Source organism: Anas platyrhynchos, chromosome 1 (genome assembly GCF_047663525.1).
Source record: "Anas platyrhynchos isolate ZD024472 breed Pekin duck chromosome 1, IASCAAS_PekinDuck_T2T, whole genome shotgun sequence".
Taxonomy (NCBI): Eukaryota; Metazoa; Chordata; class Aves; order Anseriformes; family Anatidae; genus Anas; species Anas platyrhynchos.
In genome coordinates, this window is record NC_092587.1 from 192,790,209 (window position 1) to 192,812,886 (window position 22,678).

The window sequence follows — 22,678 nt, forward strand, 5'->3', positions numbered from 1 at the left end:
GAGAGACTGAAAATCCAATGACTCATTTTAAATGTTGCCTCTAACTTTATTACATCAAATATACTTAATTTTCAGAAAACATTTCACACAGACCCAACTTATAAGTAAATAGATAGCATTTTGAACTGCTAGGCTACAGACCACATCTGAAATTCAAACATGAGCTTGAGTTCTCTGCTTTTCCCAGAACTTTACAAGACAGACCAGTATTTCAGGCCACATCCTGTAACCAGTGTCACTGGTTCAAATACATCGTCTTCAAAGGATTTGCCAAGTGCAAATGAGTGCAACTCTGTAATTATTAAGCACTTAAGTTGATTATATATACAAGGAAGAGCAAAATCCAGTTCTCCCACACTATGCTTTGCTAATGCTAAACAAACATAAGTAATAAAAATTTGTTTTAGCTTATGAAGTCAAAAGAAACACTTACAATGAAGACATGTTGATTAAGAAGGTGACACTGTTAAGAGAGATTCTTTTTCAGAATTATCTGTTCTCTAACACCTCCACTGGAAGGTGACAAACAGAATTTTCACTTTGCAGGCCTATTTAAGGGTTATGTTTAGTCCTTTTCCAATCTTACAGCACAAAATCATTTCTCTTTTCTTAGTTTCCTCTCCTTTATCTTAGCTCAAAGTATCTGGAGCTACGTTTCCTTAAATACCTTCACATATGATATGGTCAGCATTCCTGGTGAGGAATGCTTCAGGAAGCAGCTACTGAGTGCACTCAGTTTCATAAACTACCTGGATGGTTGGGTGATCCTGCAGCTCTGGGTATCATAGGACCCTTCCATTGGCTCCTCTTGTTTTTCTACAAAAAAGAGTAGCTGGATTTCCCCACGCATCCCCAAGCAGTGAGTGCTTGTCAAAGTGGTGGGGAGAAGAAGGTTTTACCTTTTTCTCCTAATTGAAAAGATAAGAGGGCCCAACTGGAAAATAGCCACTGTTTTGATACTCAGACACTGCAGTGCTTTAATCATTTCTATCACATGGCTTTCGATTCCCGTTTTTATCTTCAAAGGTAGTGTCAGAAAAAAAAATACCGGAAAAATACTGAAAAACGTGTCCTTTGAAACCTAACGGAGTACAAGAAATTAGAAAGAATTATTCATTGCTGTACTGACCTTCCTTAATTCATCAGAGATAAGAATATCATCATAATACTCATCATAACATTTCACAATATGTCCAGTTTCTCTAACAAGTCCTTCAGTGTACAGCCGATCAAAAAATGACATCGAAATCTGTGTACAGGGCACCACTGTAGCTTCAATTTTTGTCACTTTGGAACCTGGAATATAAAGGAAAGAGTCACATCAAGCCTGTTGTGATAAATACAACAGAAGAATTTCCATGTAGTAATTGTTTCACAATCATTCATAATTTGATATGGTGTGGAATTAATTAACTTCTCTAAATGGTTGTGTGGCATATTCTTAAAAAAAAAAACAACAAAAAAAAAACTACAAACCACATAAGTATGACTCAGTCATACAGTCCCTCAAAAAAACAAAGAAAGCTGAGAAACAAGGGTAAAGAAAACATTAAATTCAGCCAAACACTAACACTACATTAAGGCTCATGTGTTTGCTCCCCCTGTTGGCAACAGTATCAGTCGAAACAAATATTAGATAAAACACCATGTGAAACTCCACATCGCGTTAGATCACACCCTAGAAAATCATATTCCACAACTTAAGTTATATCTAAGAACAAAATACCACATTTAAAGTAGAAAAGTCACTAGCTGCTAACAGCAGCCAGCAAAGCAAAATAAAAGAAAATCCCACAACCCCAACACATTTTTCTTTTATCTGAACTTTTCACAAAATTATTTTGTAGCTACCCACTGTAAGCTTTACTAGTCAGCTATTTCAGAAGATGAAAAAAGTACTGTCAGCGTTTCCTGCATGAATAAGGAGTATTCTTTCTGCAAACAGTAAGTACAGGTACATTTTCCTGTATTTTTTTGTTTGTTTGTTTTCTGTGCTTGTGAATCATCTGAGGCTGGATATTCTTGCTCATAGACATTTAGTGCCATCTGAGGTACTCGGTAGTACTTTGTTTAACAAGGTATCAGTCCATAAGGGAACATATCTTCTTTATATACAGTGTTACATCTACAGATCTGTATGCATGGTGTTGGTAACTTGAGACACCTTCAATAGCATTGGACTCATATGTTTAAGAAGCACTGGACACAGTCCAGTTCCATCTGCTCTCTACAGACCAAGGGTTCAGCGAGACACACGGCTTTGAGCAACCTGATTTAGTGGGAAGTGTCCCTGCCCATGGCAGGGGGTTGAAACTAGATGACCTTTAAGGTCCCTTCCAACCCAAACCATTCTATGTTTCTGTGAACACGTGCTCTGGTCATCTCCAAGCCCCCCTGAACATCCTTCAGAGTGCTTCTGAAAAGGAGAGGAAGAGAGGGCTCGACAAAGGATGAGCACGAGGGAAAACACGAGGGGGCACACACTGGCAATGTTTCTCAGCAGAAATAATATTCACAAAATTCTAGCTGTCTAGGAGTTTACTCCCATCTTTTCTCATTTGTAGATTCCCTCAATGGTAGATCAGTCAACATCAGACTATCAAAAGACTGTTAATTATACAATTAAATTAAGTGGTGAGCTGGCAAACTGATCTAAAGGATCACTAGGAGTAATATTTTGGAAACTGCCAAGTTTCACTCTAGACAACAGTATTTCAGAAACAGAAACACATCAAAAAAAGCTGCATGAACAGCGGTGCTTCCAAAAGCATATATGACTCTCCATTCTGATCCTAATCTCTGCAAGCATAGCATAACCTAACATTTCTCTTCCCTCACACTTCCAAAAATCTCAGATATTATCCATAGAGATTATTTATTCACAGGTTAAGTCTGAACAGTGGACTTTTGATACATAAATCCAGGTAAACTGTACACCTATCTGATCAACACTAGGAAAAGCAATTAGAAGTTATAAATAGATGGCTTGAAAACATGTCTATTAAGCTAAAAGTACCATCATGAAACTGTACTTTTTTTTTTTTAATTGGGCCAATGTGATGTAAAGAAATTATACGGAAAAGCTTGGCATTTAATTGCTTGAGTTCACATCTACAGATATGGTTATGGCAAAGGATAACTTTTGTTAAAGAAAAAGTTTTAGGACATTCTCTTTGCTGTCCACGTAGGGATTATCAAAAAATCATTATGTAACCAAAATCACAAGTCTGGAAAAAAAAAAAAAAGTGACTTAAAGCCTCTTAACCTAAGCAGGGAGGGGAAGGAGACCTTTATGTAGTTAGTTAGTTATTACTTCCTTCCAACTCCTCATCCACAGACTCATCTAACTTTCAGTTCTCTGCATTCCTTTCACAGGATTTTTTTTTTTTTTGAGGTTTAATAAGAAATAAATTGTCCTCTAACATATAAATTATTTTGTAAAGATAGATGAATCAAAAACTGATTCAAGATTAATAAAAATCAGATGTTAAACGACTTGGAAAAAAAAAAAAAGAGAGAGACATTTTACATATCTTACATTTTCCTAGTTATCCAGCTCAAAGTATAAGAAAGTGATCTATTTATAGGCCTTCAATTTGTTAGGATTTTACTGGGGGGGGGGGGGGGGGGGGGAGGGGGAAGGAAAGGAAAGGAGACACACTTCAGCTCTGAAAAAAGATGTCCTGAAAACATCTGTTGGAAGAAAAAATGAAATCAAGAGCTTTGTGTCCTATTCAGCACTTCATACAACTAAACTGTAAATGGAAAAGTTTGAATATACTGGAAGCTCCTATTCTCCATTTGAGAGGTGAGGCTTGAAACTTCAGAATTTCCTGGAAAAGAGTAACCAGCTCTAATAACACTATAAAAATGAGCAATAAAATAGGAAGAAGAAATGTCCCGACAACTCTGCAAGTGGAAAACAAAGAGCTAAGTATTGAAACAAAACTTCTTACTTTTGGAACATCTACAAAGTGCTGCCAATATACTTTTAAATGAACATATTGCTTATCTAGTATTGTGGAGATAAACCCCAGAATAGATACATCTAGAATTCCACCAATGTTTAAAAAAGACTTGTTCCTCAAGGAAACCTCTCCAACTTGCTATTTACAAAACAGTTTACATAGAACATATATCGTGCAAGCTTAGTACTCAGTTATAAAAAGTTGGTACTTCAGAAGCAGAATTCAAATAAAGAATAAAAATACTCAAATAAAGAAATAAAATTCAAACAACATCTACAATTTTTGCAAATGAAAACCTGTAACAGCAGCCTAAAAAAATTATTTAAGATTACCTCACAGATTTTTAAACCCAATTCCAAAACCAGAAATCATTTAAGCTTCAAGTATGTATGGCAACTCAGAGTCTTTCTTAGACAAATACTGAATTTTTACTTACAGAAAAAAGAATGTATCCCTATCCTTTGAAGATAACTTTTCAAGTGTTAATTGAGTTTAAGCAGATACAGTCCTGCCTCCTTAAGACTGCTGACAGGTGCAAGGCTGGTAATGTGTCAAAAGAAAAACTACCATTTAGTTTTCATTGCTGCTATTTAAAAATACAAGAGTCAATACATAAGTTGGAATGCATCAAATGTATTCCTTGTGCTGCTTCTATTTTAGAAGTATGAAAGTAAGAGATGAAGGGAGCTTAAAACACGTGACAGAACTGTCAGGTACTCTGTTAGGAAGTCAGGAGGAGGGGAAAAAATCCATCCCTACTGCAGTAAGTTAACAAGTGTGGTGTAAGAAGAGGTAATAAAGCATATCTAATCAAAAGAAACAGAGGAGAGAATATGCTTATGTATAGTTTACCTAAAAAGTTGTATTTCGAGTAATGTTAAAACTGGAGTACTTAAGACAATGAATTATTGTGGGATTCTACTGGGAATTCCAGCATGTGGGGGAGCTGGGAAGAGAGGGACATTTTACACTCCTTGATGCTGACTGGGGATATTATGTCTGATAAAATTAAGGTGAGGATGAAAAGCAGAAAAGAGAAACAAACACTGAGATTAAACAAAACAAAAAAAGCAATAAAGCCATAAAAGCAGTAAAACTTAGAGAGACAGATTTTACAGAAAGGAGATAGACAACTAATAGACAAGAGGTGGAGATAAATATGAAAGTGAAACCATAACCACTGAATTCAAAAGGAAAATAAACTCTTAGTAAGAAGGTAAAAGAGGACTGCTGCCTGGAAAACAAAACAAAACAAAACAAAAAAAGTCTAAAATATTATATTGAAGTTTTAAACAAAGCTGACAGGGTCTACAAATACTTTCTGTCCAAGTTCATGCTGGAGGAAGGAGGAAGATTTAAGAACCTATCTAAACTCCACCTTATATTATGGATCATCCCCTAAAAAAAAATAAAAAAATAATAAAAAAATCTACATTTTGGTTTGCTAAAGAATAAATAATAAATGCAGTATTAGAATCAATAAAGATTATGTAATTTTCTTCAGGTTAAAAAAAAAAATCAAACAAAAACACTACTAGTAGTTTAATTCAGGAACAGAAACTTGTTTTTAAAAGTTACTCCACAGTGACAAGTAACTTGTATGTCTGGATTAGTATTTTAAAGTGTCTGAAGAAGGAAATACTAGATGATTTTGTACCTCCTCCCACTCAAAGCTAATTCTTACTATATTTTCAAAAAATGCACATGAAGACTAACTATAGAAAAATGTGCCAACATTCCTCACCAAAAATAGGCAAAGAATGGGAAGATGAAATTTTAAGAGCAAATGGGGTATACCAGCTGTTCAGGATTTAAAAAGGGAACCCTTCCAGTCCTCAAAACAAAATGTATTACTTCTGTGCTGAGGAAGATTGAGCAGAATCAGGAGTTAAGCTGGGATCCTTGGCAAGTGACCCTCTGCTCTTAACATGAGGTATGTAACCTACTGACCTTCACTACAGGGACTGACAATTCATAGGCTAGACAGATAGCCGTAAAAGATTCTTGCCCAAAGCAGGAAGAGGTTCACCCAGGCTTTGAAATATATTTATCTTCTTTTTGCCAGAGTGAAAAAGAGGCTCCTAAAGGGGGACTTGACATTTTTTTTGCATGTTTTTGCATGTTATATAATTCAATTGTTTTAACAGTGGGATAGTTTGGAAAATGGATTCTGCTGACAAACAGGTGTCAATGTCTAGTGTCACTGTATATAGTGTGGAAAACCTATGCCAATTCCAGAGAGATGAAGTGGAAAAGCTAGAAAATTCCCAAAGCTCCATTAAATATTTACACATACTAAACTACTTGCAGACAAAACAAAAGAACTGAGGACTTCCCACAATACCCTTTTTAAGTATTCCTATTAAGGAGAATCACTTTGGAGATATCAGAGCTCACTTTATGCGCAAAATCCTACTACATTATCATATGTAGTTCCATGACATTTTATGTCTCATTACACAATAATTAAAAAAAAAAAGCAGTTTCAAAGTGTTGCCATAAAATCATGTGCTATTGGTCTTTCTTTGTCAGCATCTCACCTACATCTTCAGACAAAATCAAGCATTATGAGTGTATAATGATAGGGTAAACATCAACCTTATACCATGATGGCAACTACAGCAACATATCATATGGATCTCTCTTTGCACCCAGACAATTTTTAATGTATGGATACAGCACACCCCAGAGCTTGTGTATATACGATATCTAATTTTCTGCTTCCTCTACTTTAATTTGTAACAGAGCAATAATCTTAATCTCTCCTAAATTAGGTAGCTACATACGTAGATAAGTGTCTTTCTCCAAATAAGAATAAGGCATAATAATAATTCAGATTATTCAACTGAATAAATGGTTATGTCTGGATAATGATTAGGTTAACTGGATGTCACAGTCTTTAAAACCACCTCTAGTAGCTTGGCGTATGAATCAATGTGGGGCTCAGGAAAAAAAAAAAAGTAAAATTTGTTAATTAAGCCTTTAAAAAAAATAAAATATTTTTCCTATTATTTAGTAAAAGAAGTCATTCTTTCATTCTTTAAAATATTTCAACCAGATGAAGGTACAGTATATGAACTCTTATCATTACAAAATAGTAAATTAAAATAAAACAGTTACAGAACAAACTTTTTTCTTTAAGATTAATTTATTCTAAATTTACCCAATGTAGTCCACTGTCCTGAAGGTGAGAGCAACTTTAAACTGGAGTTCACATTTGGATCATTAAAAAATGCCTAATATTCAAATAGAAGAATAAGAGTTAATTAGATCAAACATAAAATCGTCGTATACAGTGCCCTTGATATTTTCAAAATCAATTCTAAGGATCCAATTAGGAAGTGCATTCTGTATGACCTTTCACTTTGGATACCAAATTTCATACCATCAAATACATGTTTTTGTCACTTTGTGTTGCCATTATCTGGAAGACTCAGTATCTTCATAGACACCTACATATGCAGTATGAAGTTCTTGCAGTTAAGAACTTACAGTCCAAGAACAGACAAAAAGAATTAATGAAATCACTGGAGGTGCAGAAGGAAAATGACATGTAACAATTCTACCTCTGCATGCAATGTTGTTGAGATAAAAAATGAAATGCTAAAATTTACATTTTGTAAATAAAGTGAAGTTTTGACAAGTGTAGATAGGTAGAAATTATTAAATTGATACAGAAGAAATCCATAGGTTATTGAAGGAATGGAAAAAATGTCCTGCAGTTAGATCTGCTGTATTCCATCTTATTAATTTATCAGTAAAAAGTGCATAGTGATGTTGATAGTTGACAAGTTTAAATGATATATAAGTCAGTTAAGAAAACGCAACCTAATGTATACACATACCACCAGAGTGAATAATCACTGAACAAGCTGCTAAGGAAAATGATGGATTTTTCAATGTCTGCATCACCAAATCTCATTATCACCTCTCTGAGACATAGAGAGATCAGACTGTGTAAAGTAATGCTCGCCTCATCCTCCATTAATTCACAGCTACTTGGAGTCCATCACTTCTTAGTGATACTTTTACATTTTTAATTCAAAGGAGACAAGCATTGAGAACCTAAATGCATAATTAACAAAGTAAAACTTTTTTACAACTTCAATAATATGAGATGTTTTCAGTGGGAGATGAAATATTACTGTATTTTTATGTGTATTCCTTTAAAATACCAAGAGGTTCAATTCTTCATCCAAGATAACAATATAAAATACACCTACGGCAAATAAAAAAAGTTTTTTGTCATTGTTGTTGTTTTGAGTGTTTTTTAAAACAGAGTTGAAGACCATGCTGTTTTCAAAACCACAGATGATCATTTTTTTCCACCTGCAAACAGATGAACAGATTTGACTTTGCAGACAATATAAGTCAAGGTCACAAAATCAGTGTGAGAGATGAGTCTCAAAAAGCTGAGAGCCCACAATTCCAGTATAAGCAATGGTATCCAGTAAATTTAAAAATGATGCACTTTCAGATACGTGGTGCTTATGCATGTGTAATTATACTGTATATTTACTGTGATAACGCAGTAATAGCTCTAAGCTAACAGTACAAACGGCATGTATAAAGTCCTAGGTGGACTTCCCAACATTAAGAGTGGTGGCCAAAATCAGTATCCATCTCAGATTCCCATTCTCAGGCTTGAACAATTAAATTGTTCTATCTTAAAACAGTATCAAGTTTCTATACTATAGACTGAGATACTTCCAGTAGGCAATACAGTTAACCCACAAGACAAGGTTAGACCACCATACCTAAATTACCTACTTTCAAAGTGAGCAAATAACACATTAACATTGCTCCAGTGTTTTCCATCATTTAGGTTTCCAGTATATATAATTTCAAATACAAAGGACTTAAAACTACCCAAACAAATTCATCCTTCTGATAGGGCTTAAACTGCTGGTCAAAACTGAACGCTTGAGCCGTGATCCTGCCGTGCATGGACCTGAAACGGAGAAATGAGAAGCAACAGGTATTGCATGTGCAGTAGGTACTTACTCACTGTGCACATTTGCCTAGACACACTACATGAGGTCCCTCTCAGACCAGTGCCTACACTGTTGTGGTGTGTTTTTTTTTTCTGTCTTTTATCCACACACATCCACACACACACACAGCGCTCCGTGGAGGGCTGGGGAAACACAGCTGTGGAGATGCAAGAGACCGGGGCTGAGGCTGGAAGACAAGGATCAACACCTTTCGCCTCAGAACAAGCGCTTTGTACCGCCAGAAAATACTGAAAATACTGAGGAGACTTCCAAGTATATAATAACATGGGGAGGGGGCACCCGGACCCGCCGCCGGTTCATATCGAGAGCTCTGCTTCTTCCTTCCCTCTCAACCTCCCCCGGGGGGCAGCGGGCTTCCCCACGCCCACCACTTGAGGAGCCGGTCCCGAATGTCGCTGTTCTGCAGGCAGGGGAAGGCTTTCTGTGGCAGCAGACGGAAAGCGAAGCCCTCCGAGCCCCGCTGCTCCCCGGCCGCCATCTCACAGCGCCGCCACCTCAGCGGTTGCCTCGGTAACGGCGCGGCGCGGGCGGTGCGGCCCCGGCTCGCTCCCGCCGCGGGGCCCGGACCCGCTCAAAAAGGTTCCGCCGCCTCGTCCTGCACCGCCAGGGCCCAACTTCTGACAGGATTTCTGTGGTTCTCATAAAGAAAATACTCTAATTAAACATCAACCCGCTCCCTCCTTCCCTCTGCTCCTATCCATGCGCTGGAAAAAATCAGGCTTGCCGAAGGAGAGCCTGTGCACGCCCGGGAGTGAGACCACCGCTGTTGGCTGAGCCAACGCCACCCGGTCATGCCAAAAGTGAATTACGAAACGCCCAAAGTTATGAATTATGAAGCTGTAATGAATCAGGGCTGCTTCTTACTTCCCAAAGTGTTGACCCATGGGGAAATCCTGAGGTTGTGCTTCCAGGCTTTTCCCAGTGGAAAATTTGAGGAAAGTATGTTGTCACTTAAGGAAGTTATTTGTAAAAGCCCAGTAAAGCGAGAGACGCGTTGCAAAATCTCGGAAATTTCCTGCCCTTTTCAGGGACAGCAGCAAGAGCAGAAGGCTGCTGCCTTATGCTACATCCCCTAACAATCCACCCTGTCTCCAAAACCAGCAATGGTCTCCAAAAATGTCATCTCCCCATTAATCTGCTCCTTTGGTTAACCAGCAGACCCGTTTATATGTAAGAAGTTTAGCAGTAGCTTTGTTTGTTTCTAATATTGTTTATTTCTTTTGTTTCCTAAAAAAAAAAAATAAATAAATAAAATTAAAAAAAATCCCTGAAGCTGAATTGTGTCTGATTTGAGGGGAAAGCAGAGCACAAAGATGCAGCATGTGCTGGGGGCAGAGCAGAGAACAGAGATAAAACCACTGGCATTGGCCCTGGAAAAACATCCCACAGATTCAACTCTGGGATTAATATAAAAATGATTGTTATCGTGGGATAAAACAAAACAAAACAAAACAACAACAACAAAACAAACATGCCTTTCTACTTAGTACTTAAATATGATCAAAAACGGTGACACCTGAAACAAATAATTATAACCTTATTCTCAACACTTCTCCACCTACTCCAGTGCTACCTCATCTGGTGAATTCCTCTTGCCACTAATATTACCAGCCAGAGATTAAATAGCCCAAGTGAAAGAACTGGTTTGGGCAGGGAGTGATGTGTAGCAACAACTACCAAACACACATTCTGAATTTCAAGTTGTGTAGACTCAAATATAGATTTAAAAAAAAAAAAAAAAAAGTGAAACTTTAGGTCCTAGACTTCTGGGAGAAAATAAATAAATAAATAAATAAATAAATACAAGAACACTGGCTTTAGTGAAGATTTTCTCTGATTCAAATGTCGAATCAACAACTGTATGCTCAAATCCCACTGAAATCAAGAGTGTTTAAATGCTTTGATGAATCAGAGGTAAGGAAATGAGTAAGGACTTCAGAACTGGCTCAGGAGGATCAGGACAGGAAGCTCTAAGCTACTGAATTAATGTCTTTAATGTTGTGTAATGTACCTGTCGTAGTTTTGTAATTCAACATTTCCAGTTTTAAGCACTTTACAGCAGTAGAAGTTAGATTGGGACTTGGAATTTGAGTACTGGCTTCATCTTGTGCTGTCATTCACAACAACACAAAGTAGATAGTCGAAGTCTTAAACATGAACATTTAATTTTTTTTTTTTAAGTTCATGCTGCTAAGGATTTTATGGTCTCAGGGAAGATATTTTGAGGGCGAAAATATGTTTTTCTGCTGCAGAATGAAGTCTTGTAAGTAATATACTATTAAGCAATAGTAGTGCCTCAGTCTTTGCCAGACCTATTTTCAGTATTGTTTGTTTTTCATGTATTTACTTACACATGATTTTGAAGAGTTTTACAGTCCTGAATAAACCACGGCCTTTAAGTGCAAAGCAAATAAACCAGCCTTTCCATGGCAAACAAAAATCAAATTACAGAGGACCAGCCCTGTTGCACCTTTGCAAAGTGCATCAGTCTTTGAGGCAAAGGTCAGCTGTTGGTGGAACAGCAGCTGGTTCCAGGCAGGGAGGCGGCAAAGAACCCAAAGAACCCGAGCAGCAGCTCTGCCCTGCTGGCAGAAGTCTTCAACATCACTGAGGGATGGTTAATCTGCACAAATTAGTGAAAGAGAGGAGGAAAGGGATAATTATGAGCATACATTTGTGAAAGAATTAAGTCTTTCCAGTATTAAAATCACTGAATCATACAATGGTTAAGGTTGGAAGGGACCTTTGAAGGCCATCTGGTCAAACTGCCTGCTCAAGCAGAGACATCTAAAGCAGCTTGCTTGGCACTGCGTAAAGACAGCTTTTGAAGATCTCCAAGGAGGAGACTCCACAACCTCTCTGGGCAACCTGTGCCAGTGCTCCCACACCCACACAGCACAGAAGAGCTGCCTGGTGCTCAGACAGAACCTCTTGTGTTCCAGTTTGTGCTCATTGCCTCTTGTTCTGGCACGGACACCACTGAAAACAGCCTGGCTTTGTCCTCTTTGCACCCTCTTTTCAGGTATTTATAGACATTAATGAGATCCTCCCTCTTCTTTTTCTCCTCCAGGCTGAACAGTCCCAGCTCTCTCAGCCTGTCGTCAGAAAGGGTGCTGCAGTGATTTCCTTATCTAGGTGGCCCTCCCTTGGACTCTCTCCAGTACGTCCATGTCTCTTTTGTACCTGTGTATGTATGTGCAAAACTGGACACAGGAAGAGTCTGACTGAGAGTAAGTTACAGTCCAGATCCTGCATCTTGTTTGTGCTGTGGTCAGAACAGGAGGCACTATGTATGATATGACAGTGCCTTCCAGCATCAGCAGAAGACTTACAGGATATCAACATCCATCTCTAGGTACTTGGACTGATAAAAAACACCAGACTCACAAGTCCATGAGACAGACAGAAGAGAAAGGGCTCAATATCATGGGAGTTAATTAAAATTACCAATAACTTAGCAAATAGGAAAGGCTATGACATGTCTGAACTCTCCCTTTACTCCACCTTCACACCAACTTCTGCCCTTCAGTAGTGCAAAGGTGCAAGGCAGGAGTCCCTGTCCCCTCCAGAGCCAGGCTGAGGAAGACAGACAACAACACCTCTGCTTGCAGATAAATGCCACAGGTTTTCTTTCAAAACACAACCCAAGAGCTCAAAGTGGCCACCTTCATACAGTGTGACTAGAGCTCTCACCCAGAAAGAGGGAGATCTGCATTTTAGCCTTTTTCAGGATGAGAAGGTCCAAGTTCACTGCTCCTAACTGCTTCGGCTACTGGGGTTGGTGTCGTGTCCCCTGTCCTAACAAACTTATTTCTGGGTAACAGTGTCAGGACCTCGGGTGAGGTGCAGAGACTTGGCAACACACTTTTCCCCAGTGATGTGCCTGCCTGCACTCAAGGCCAGCTCTGCAGTAACCTTGGGTCAGGCAGCTGCAAGAGCTGTGAGGTGCCTCAATGGGAGCCTGATCCTCTTGGTTTGGGAACTCCATTATCAGCCCTACCTCTTGCCTTTGCTCCTTCCTGGATCTGTGTGGATGGCATGTCTGCGCCTGGCTGTGAACCTCACCCATCCTGAGCCTGACCTCAAGCTCAATCCGTCTTGTCACTACAGGCTTGCCTGGTGACCTGAACTCGTGGTTGAATCTGGTCACTGCCACCGGACCTGCTTTGCAGTTCTGGCTGGGGTGCTGTGAGTGCCAGGGAAGGCTCTGCCCTGCTGGCCTTATCATCACCCGCAGCTCTCAGCTCATCCCCCTTTACAAAGCAGCCCAGTCTCATCTCCCTGACACACGGGACAGGGTGAAAAGATGGCTATGTTTATGCTAGATTTGTCCGTGTTGCCTGTTTTAGTTTAATCAAGAGACTGTTACATTAATAACCTCCAAAGAACTTGTGTATATTGCTTTATATATGCACTGCAGCCAATTATGAAGCTTAATTCAAAAAGCAGTCCCAAAATAGAAAATTTACAGTTTGCATCATAAAAAGTATTTAGAGATAAGTAGTAAAAGAAAACATGTGAGGCTAAATACCAAAAGTGAGTGTAGGCATCAAAGCAACAAGCATTGAAATGCCTACATTTTCTTTGCTCCTTGAAAAAGAAATATGAGATGCCTGGAGAAGCGTAATAAGAATTAGAGTGAGGCCCAGGAAACCCAGCACAGTGTGTGTGACACCATCCAGGCCTACCAAGGAAGAGAAGTTTCCTCAGACAAAGGAGGAAACAAAAAAAAGATCAGACGCTCTCATCTCATCTCCCCTTTACAATTTACATACTCCCCTGGAAATTCACTGCCTTAAAGCTCTCCCTTGAAGGCTGGTTTCTAAACACCCTTTTTAAAATCAGACATATGTTACAGTTTCTTTTAAACCACCAAGAAAATAAAAGGGTTCTGAGTTGCTGTTCCACTTTTTGAGCAATACAGGAGTTGTTCATATGCACAAGTAGGAACTGGGATGCCCAGTTCCAAATTCATCCACTACCCCTTTCTTCTACGAATGCAAGCCAAGAACATAGCTCACACACAAAGTTTTCAGTCACTGTTTACATACAAAGGCTTACAATGGATCTGGGTAATTGTATCTCAGAAACCATTTCTCCATGTAGAAAATAACATTTGACTATAGTAGTTAGAGAAAACAAACTTGAATTTGTCTCTATAACTTCTTGACTGGGGCACTTAGCAGGAAGGGGTCAATTCTGGGGCCTGTCCAAGTGCCAAGGATCTTATTACTTTGATTCAGTGACTGCCTAGCTAATATGAAATATTGAAGTAATCTTGGATTTAGACGCGAAAATTCTTCAGCAATACTATTTTAAACTCTTCTTATTGCTCCTTTTTTTTTTTTTTCTTTGTTGGTTTGTTTCTTTTTTAGTATTTATAGACAAGGTAGTAATTGTGTAGCCATACTGTAAGGTGTTTTGTTAGTCTCCCAAGAGAGTTTTTACAGATATGTTAAGAATTACATTTTGCCTATGGATATGCTTTTGTCCTGACTGATTTCTGATACTCACATCTTCCCATTTGAAAACAGATTGTCTCTATATTGTTAACAAGTTTTCCATACTTTTAAAAGTGTAACATTTAATCTCCTTTCTACCTGCATGAACACAGCAGTACCAGGCTATGGGACGTGCTGCTTTTCTCTGGGCAGTGATCAGGGTACTTGTAGGAGTTACTGATGTTCTGGATGCTGGAGGCTTGACTCAGTTGCTTGATCCCTCAAGGGACTGCAACATCTCCATTGGGCTGTCAGATATGACAAAAGACCTAGGGGACAACTGTGCTCCTCCAGTCTGGTGACTGGAGGTTGGGTGGGCATTTCAAATGGTACTGGGTCTAGAGATGAGAGCTAAGACCTGGAGGTGTGTTTCAGCTTTGGAGGTGTAATTTGAGGTGTCTACTTGTTAGCACTTACAGGCCAGCAAAGCTTCCATTATCATCAGGGGAGATCAAGATCTCAATTTAATTGCATAGAGAGACATTTCAGATGCCCAAGGTATCCTTCAGATTGCCCTAGATATTCCTTTTCTGATTTTCTGGAATGGCAGCTAGAGTCTGTGTGTGCTCCAAGTAATGATATATCTGCCAGATCCTTAAAGGGAAGCTCTGCTTTGTCTCAGGTGGAACTAGGTGCTCATGTGTAGGCTGCTGAATTGAGTCCCAAGTCAGTGCTGCCCTTAGAGTTTACAGACTTAATCAGCTGATGAAACATCTACCAAACTGTGAGCTAAAAAGCATTCTAAACTCCATACTTCAACTGTCTTGAATGTGATATAAATACGAGTACGATGGCATGAATGCCTACTGTTCACGTGAGGTATATATATCTAACCAACGTGCCCCTAAAGTAAGGGTTCAGGGATCAGCTCCAGGTGTGGAGGTGCTGGCTGAGTGACTGAAAAAAAAAACACGCCTGTCCTTCCTATCACAAATGCATTTAATCTCCCTCCCAGCTCGGTACACCTTATTCTCCACCTATGCTCTTTCTTGATAAAGGATCTAAGACTGTTATCTATTATCTACCCCAACAGTGTTTTGCACATCCCAGCTTAGCCCCACTCCCCCATACCTACGAGTGAATGACAGAGCTATCTCCAGGATCCCAGTTCCTGTGCTCCTGCCCTCGCACTGTTGGCACATCCATCCTACCCAGCCTTGAGCTACTTTGTCTCTTCTCCTCCCACTCACCCTCAGGAAGCTTTGCACCCTATGTTGCTTTCTGTGCCACACCATTCATGTTTTACAGCTTCTTCATTATAAATAACAACGTCACCCAGTTGTTTATATTTAAAATTATTCTTTTTCCATTTTTTTTTTGTGTTTGACTACTGAATTTAAAATTAGTTACTCTATTTATTTTGACACTTACTTTGTTACATCATTCACGCTGATATTCCTTGGCTTTCCTTCTCATTGAATGGGGTTTTCTAGGGGTTCCATTTCTGGATTATCACATCCAAAATTCAGCGAGTACTGAGGGGTTAACAAGGTGTGATACCACATTTGAGGAGATTATAAAAAGTTTCAGCAGGGAAAAGAAAAGCTTCATTTCAAAAGGAAAATGTGTGTAGTTTTCCAGCAGGGCATGTTTACAATATAAATATATATATATATATTTAGAGTGACTTAGAAGAAATCTGTGTGTGCTGAAATTAGCAAACAACAAGCGAGGGCTTGCCTGCAGTGTTGCTTTTACACTGACATGGGTAAGTCAGTGACAAATCTCAGCATAGCTTGACATGGATCATTTGAAATCAGCATGCTTCGTACCCACAGAGACCTTGAATTCTCTCCTGCAGTGCATGTGAGCTCAGTGTTTACAAATGCATCTCATGTATGCAAGCTACTCATCAATATACTTTGCTTTGAAAAAATTACCTGGTGAAAAATCAGGGTGGTCTCCACTGCAGTAAAAGTCAAAAGCTATGAAGGGTTAAACCTGACTGCATTTTTTTTTTTCTCGTTGAGAGGGTGGGGTTATAGCAATAGGGGAAGCTATAAACATGTAAGATTTGGAATGTAGCACTGTTGCCTAACAAGACCTCTGTCTTTGACATTAAATTCAGTCTTTTTCAGGGCTGGCAGGCAAAGCAAGTTCTATTGCTCTTTTAAAAGCTGGGTAAGAGGTCATGTGACTGTTTTGCTTTCATAAAAATAGCTTTTATTGCAAAATCCAGTTTCCTTTGTCTACTGTTTATACTGTTTAAACAAAGTTTATAAAGCAGTGTAAAATAAGGTACCCAAATGTCATCGTCCATTCAGTCTGACGAGCATCCTTCATTGCGTAATCATGAATCTTAACCTAGGCCATCTGAGAGGCTGGCAATCTAAACCCTCAAACAGACTGGGAGGGTGGAGACACTGCTCTGTTTTCAGTTCTGTTTACTAAAATGGTGAGGTCTTTGCTGAACTGCCATATTTGTTGTCTGACCTTTGTGAAATGCCTTATGTGTGGGGTTTTATTTTAAATGTTTTAGTCTAAATTCCTATGCAGATTTGTTTCTTGCTATTGTTTCTGATGGTGTAAGGAAATCTATTCTTCTTAGAAAGGGGAGGGAAAGACAGTCTCCAGTATGGACTGCATCTTCTGGGCTTTGGAAAACTGCAGTCAGTTCCCAATGTGACCACAAAGTTTCTATTGCGATTTAAGCAAGCAATTTAGCACTAGATCCACAAAGGACATAGAAGGTAGCGTTGTTGGGCTGAGATGCCTATCAAGATCCAGATTCTTGATTACATGTCTGGTCTGCTACCACAAAATGTGAAGAGATCCTCCCCCACCCCCCCAAAAAAAAAAAAAAGTGGCAAAAAGCCACCTAAACTTGCCAAAAGGAAACAGCATAAGACAAAAGGAGAAGTTCCATGTGAATTAGGAGAACTGAGACATGCCCTTGAATTGAAGTCTCCTTCCAGTAACTCTAGATTCATTCTTACGCTCTTCAGTCCAACCCGTATTACATTTCTACACAAAAAAGACAATTTCAACAGTGAGGCTAACAGAGATTGGTGCTATAGTGCCCTCTGATCTGGAAGTTATCAAAGGCAATGTATGGATACGTATTTCCCCCATAGGTAAAGTCCAGCCTTCATCCACGTGGATGAAAGGGTAATGCAGACGCTGGCTGTCTTGGTTCGTGTAGGATTCTGTCTACCGGGACAGCAATGGGAGTGCTTACTGAAGCGAGCTCAGGAAGTCACATAAAAGAGGACAGTCTGCACCATGGGTCCTGATGGTATTTAGGTATAAGACAGGTATTTAACTGTTCCATAAAGTCAAGCCTGAGGTTGTTGTAGGCTTGTCCAGAAAAAGAAAGAAAATACAACACCAAGAACAAAAAAAGTCATTTGGAGGGAGGGGAAATCTTTCTTCTTTTGAAATTTTCCAATCGCTTTGCTGTTTTCTCCACAATTATGACTTCTGCAGGAGCCAATAGACTATCAACCAAGACTTTTATTTCTAGTTATAATGCCAGCACCTCCTGGACTGTAAAAGGCAGAGGAAGAGAGATGTTTCATGCAATTCGCCCTGCTCAAAGTGAGATTAAGATTCTGCCAGAGAACTGGTGATAATGAGTTCTATCATGCACTGGGACTGTCCTTGGTCACCTCTACAAATTCAACCCTAGGATAGACAAACATGTCTAAGGATGTAGGGATAATAAACACCTGGGAACAGACTGGCACCCATGTAAATGTCTGAAGGAAAAGATGCTAGTCATTCTACTCAACCTAAGAGACAGGCTAGAGCAATCAGGACTAATTGAAGAGTGAGGGTAGCCTTTCAAAGGTGTCTGTTTTGGATGAGTTAGGGCAGCACAGCCTGAAGTCAACAAGTATAGGGTCAATGTAGGAAAGACTGGTGTTGTCAAAACAGAACCATCAAACAGTTTGAAAAAAACTTGACATTTCTGTATTTTCTACCAAAAGGAACAAACAAACAAACAAACAAAAACATTCTAAGGATTTTGGAAAAAAAAACGTAAAAAAAAAAAAAAAAAAGGGTAACCATTTCAGTTGGACTTCCAGGAATCATGAGGTTAATTCTCTTTACAAACTCATGAGGTTAATTCTCTTTACAAACTCCTCCTCCTGGATCAATTGGTGTTTTTCTTTTCTATTTTCTATTCTAAGCTGCTGTTTGATTTTCTGTGCAGTGTTAGTGGTCTCATGATTGTAGTATGCCTCAGAAACTATGCTGAATGAAACAATTCCTCTCCCCAGTCCCATGTCCAAGTCTGCAAGAAGAGTGTGGAACTCTGGCTTACAGATGTGAATTGTGTGGCCTAAATCTTGTGCATGTCCTCTGGAAAGGAAACAAATGAGAGAGCTCACCACTTTGTCTACAGATGCCAATTACATAAGAAGATACGTACACTGGTTTACTTCAGTAATTTATCTGGTGAGAATAAATTTCCACGTGTAAAACAAATGATCAAAAAGGCTGAAAATCCACAGTAATATACCAGGATAATATATTATACAGGTGCATGGATTCTTCTAAATTCTGTCCTTGTACTGTTTTCCTCACCTGGTGTATCCCCCTCCTTTCATTCCTTGTGTCTTTCTAATCATACTGTGCAGTTAGTGTGTCAGCATCGGTCCCACCCTTTGACTCCATTCTGAAAGGACCAGTATAAAAGAAATGAGCTTCCTCTTAGCCTTCCAAATAAGTGATTATGGCTCAGTCACTAAAGCACTACTGTCTCAGTGAGGAAATGACATACTCCTTCTAAGACACAGGCACAAGCTAGGTAAGAGTCTCCCATGTTTCTTAGTCTGCACAGTATCATTTGAATAAAATCATATGCAGATGCTGTCTTAAAGTTTTTCCAAGAATATATTTCTTCTAATTGGAATAATAACAAGAAAAAATGAGCCAGAAACTATGAAAATTGATGAAAATCAATCAGTTCTATCCCCTGCAAAAAAAGATGGGATTGTTCTTCCTGTTCATCTGACATGGTGAAGAATAGACAATCTGGTTTTATTCCTTAGGAACAAGTCCAAAAGAGAAGTGGCAACACTTTACTTTCAATTACAGTATTTTCTGTATTTCAGTTTCTAAAATAAAATTTTCCTTGCTAAAGGTTAAGCTAAGAAGTGATAGATAAAGCTTCCAACATACAAACTTATCAAAAGCAGAAGTCCCGGCAGAAAGACGTGATGCCTTTTCCTTCTGAAGGATTCTTGATTTACCGTGCCCAGGCTGGCTCCCAGAGGATCGTTGCCATTTTCTCTGAAGTTTCAGTTGTCTTCCTAATCAAGCTGTAGTTCATCTGAGGAATATTTAGACTAGAGTGGTAAATGTTTGGGTATTAAAACCATTTTAGAAAAAAAAAAATGGATCAGGGAAGAAACATTTGGAGAAATTATTTATACAACAATAGACCAAGAAATCCTTGCCAAAAATAGACTGGTTGTTCTAGGCATGTGCATACAGTAAAATACTTTGTAATCTGAAGAAGGGGTGTTAAGGGTTTTCAAGCCCGTAAGCAAGACACAACAAATACTTGCTGAGAGTAGCACCTCTCCTATAAAGAAAGACTGAGAGAGCTGGGGATGTTCAGCCTGAAGAGGAGAAGGCTCTGGGGAGACTCACTGCAGCCTTTTAATACTTAAAGGGGGCTTACTAAAAAGATGGAGGGCAACTTTTTACTTGGGCAGATAATGATAGGACAAGGGGGAATGGTTTTAAACTGAAAGAGGGACGATTTAGATAGGTAGGGAGGGAATTCTTCACTCAGAAGGTGATGAGGCCCTGGCACAAGTTGCACAGAGAAGCTGTGGATGCCCCATCCCTGGAGGTGTTCAAGGCCAGGCTGGATGGGGCTTTGGGCAACCTGGTCTGGTGGGAGGTGTCCCTGGCCATGGCAGGGGGTGGTGGTGGAATTAGATGATCGTTAAGGTCTCTTCCATCCCAAGCCATTCTATGATTCTGTGATTCTATGAGGTAGGGAAAATCCAAGTCTGGAGTTGGCTATAAGGTCTTTAAGGCTTTTTTTTTTTTTTTTTTTTCTTTATCTCTTCTCCCTTGAAAAGTAAATTTAAGTTAATTCATAAAAAAATTTCATTACTATGGGATTTTTGTTTGTTTTAATGTGGCCTTCTTTCTCTTTCTCTCTCTTTTTTTTTTTTTTCCTTTTTTTTTTTCCCTTCTCTTTTGTTTCCTTGTTAACACCTTCTCTTCTCAATTTCAGGTTCCTGAAAATGTTTCAGATGCTACAGTTGTTGGAGTTGTGCCTTTTAATTCAAGAGCAAAAGGATTGGAGTTTTACATACTATTTATACGTGAATATCTTCAGATGTAGATACATCACTCGTGGTGGATAAATGGGTTTTCAATCTTCGGACATAATTTTTAAGAACACAGTTTTTCAAGTTAGATTTAGAACACACATTCAGTGTTAATAAGGGAATAGCAAAGTATTCCAGGAATAAAAAAAAAAAAAAAAAAAGGAAGCAAATATTATAGCCATATTCACATCCTCATATTTGTCTTAAATTAGATCAATAGTTCCAAATATCCCGTGAACTGTAGTTCTATCAAATCTGTAAGATAAACTTGATTAAGTTGGAAGAACTGAAGATTGTTTTAGGTGTGTAAGGAGGCTTTTATATTCAAATGTTGACAGAAAAATGCATTGGCATCTGGTTCACTGAGGAAATTGAAAACATAGTCGAAGTTAACTTATCCCCATTCATTATGCAGTTAGCAAGCAACTTAAAAGGTTGGCAAGCTCTACCTCTTTCCCTCTAGGGAAAAATAAACATAAACTTAAAGTGAATGCACTTCCTAGGATCCTGTTTATTTTAAGTGTCCTCTTTATTCCAGATTCTTATTTTACCAAAATCAGCATGCTGAATACCTCTTAGTGAAGCATTGATTGTAAACCTGTACTCTCCTCACAATATTATCAGAATGGACAGATTTCTCAAACCCTTGTCCTATCACCCTACAAAAACTCTCAGTTAGACAATACAACTGTGTGATTTGTGGGTAAGGCAGTGTTAAGAGCCCTAAATTGGCATTAAATGGAATAGGGATTGTTTGCTCCTTTTCATCTCATTGAACATACAGACTGTTGGGCTGTGTTTATACTGCTAAGTTGATTCAAGCCTTGGGGCTGAATAGTGCTGACTGGCTTTGCATCCCCACTCTGCAAGGTCAACTCCCTCTAGAACTGACTTTTATTGAAAACTGGCGCGGCCCACAACAGAGTGAAGGAGAGCGCTAAGAATTAAGCAATAGGACAATAAGTGTGAATGTCTGAGCTCATTCCTTGTTCCTTGTTTGTTTAGATATGCCCTAAAGAAAAATAAATAAAAAAAAAAAAATCCAGTTGCTGTGAAAACTTAAAAACAAGTCACCAGGCTAACATTGATGATGAACACATTAGAAGATGTATTATGACTCTATAGGAGTAAGTGTCACAGTCTAGAAAGAGGGTTCCTCCCTGGTATTCTCAGTAATATTCATGTTCAGAAAAGCAAAACAGAGACCTGCTTCTCAAGATCATGGTCACAGCAGTCATGGATCATGATGAACTCCACTGCAGCACTTCTTGCAAGGATCACAACACATCTTGTTACAGCCAAAGCAGCAGTGCCTGGCTGCACCCAAAGGCTGGTTACCCCTCCTGCATTTATGCATGCCCACAGATATACACACATGGGAGACAAAACTCATGTATATATACACATATACAATTTACACATACGTAGATATGAAATAGAACCATCACTGCTCTCCAGCTAGTATGAAACTATCTGGTACTATAGCACTCAGAATAATTTTAAACTGGTGCTAAGAAATCTTCCTGACAATGGACCCATTGATTTGGGCATGGTCCTTTTGAGATGTTGCCCTGGGCTGCTGTTGGGAAGCTGCTTTGCAGCCTGCCAGATATGTCTTTTTGTTGTGTAACACCAAGGGTGGCTTAGGACATGAGGCCATGGAGGGGCCTGCTGAAAGACCGGTTAGTCTGGGAGAAGCCAAATCTGACATGAGTCAGATTCATGCTGCACCTTCCTGCAGTGTGGGGGTGGGACACTGGCACACGTCTCTTGGGCTCCGCCAAGTTCTCCCCAACCCAGGGACTTCTGAGCTTGCTGAGTTAGTTTGAGGGTGAGCTAACACGTAGGCAGCATGGACATTCAGGAGTGAAGAGCTGGCAATGCTCTAGCACAACCCA

At 39.1% G+C, this 22,678-nt stretch overlaps 1 protein-coding gene and 1 long non-coding RNA gene across 6 annotated transcripts in view; one reads left to right on the forward strand and one right to left on the reverse strand.

Moving 5' to 3' along the window:
* CFAP300 (cilia and flagella associated protein 300) overlaps positions 1–10,170 on the reverse strand; it is a 22,346-nt gene extending 12,176 nt beyond the window's left edge. For 2 of the 4 annotated variants that reach the window (XM_027467943.3, XM_072032754.1), the window contains exons 1-4: positions 9,352–9,765; positions 8,838–8,919; positions 7,132–7,204; positions 1,130–1,296 (exon numbers count right to left, since the gene is read on the reverse strand). In XM_027467943.3, the coding sequence (XP_027323744.1) occupies positions 1,130–1,296; positions 7,132–7,204; positions 8,838–8,919; positions 9,352–9,461 (432 nt within the window). In that variant the 5' untranslated portion in view covers positions 9,462–9,765. Of the gene's footprint in view, positions 1–1,129; positions 1,297–7,131; positions 7,205–8,738; positions 8,811–8,837; positions 8,920–9,351; positions 9,766–9,847 lie in introns of those variants that run through there. The other 2 variants (XM_072032755.1, XM_072032756.1) reach the window with 2 other exon arrangements.
* Positions 5,771–20,955, forward strand: LOC113845108 (uncharacterized). 2 transcript variants are annotated; one of them, XR_005264162.2, is made up of 4 exons: positions 5,771–5,901; positions 12,054–12,213; positions 18,708–18,885; positions 20,684–20,955. It is a non-coding gene; the product is annotated as an uncharacterized lncRNA (long non-coding RNA). The 2 variants fall into 2 exon arrangements; XR_003500376.3 differs by lacking the exon at positions 12,054–12,213 and having other exon boundaries at positions 5,781–5,901.
* The last annotated feature ends 1,723 nt before the right edge of the window (positions 20,956–22,678 follow it).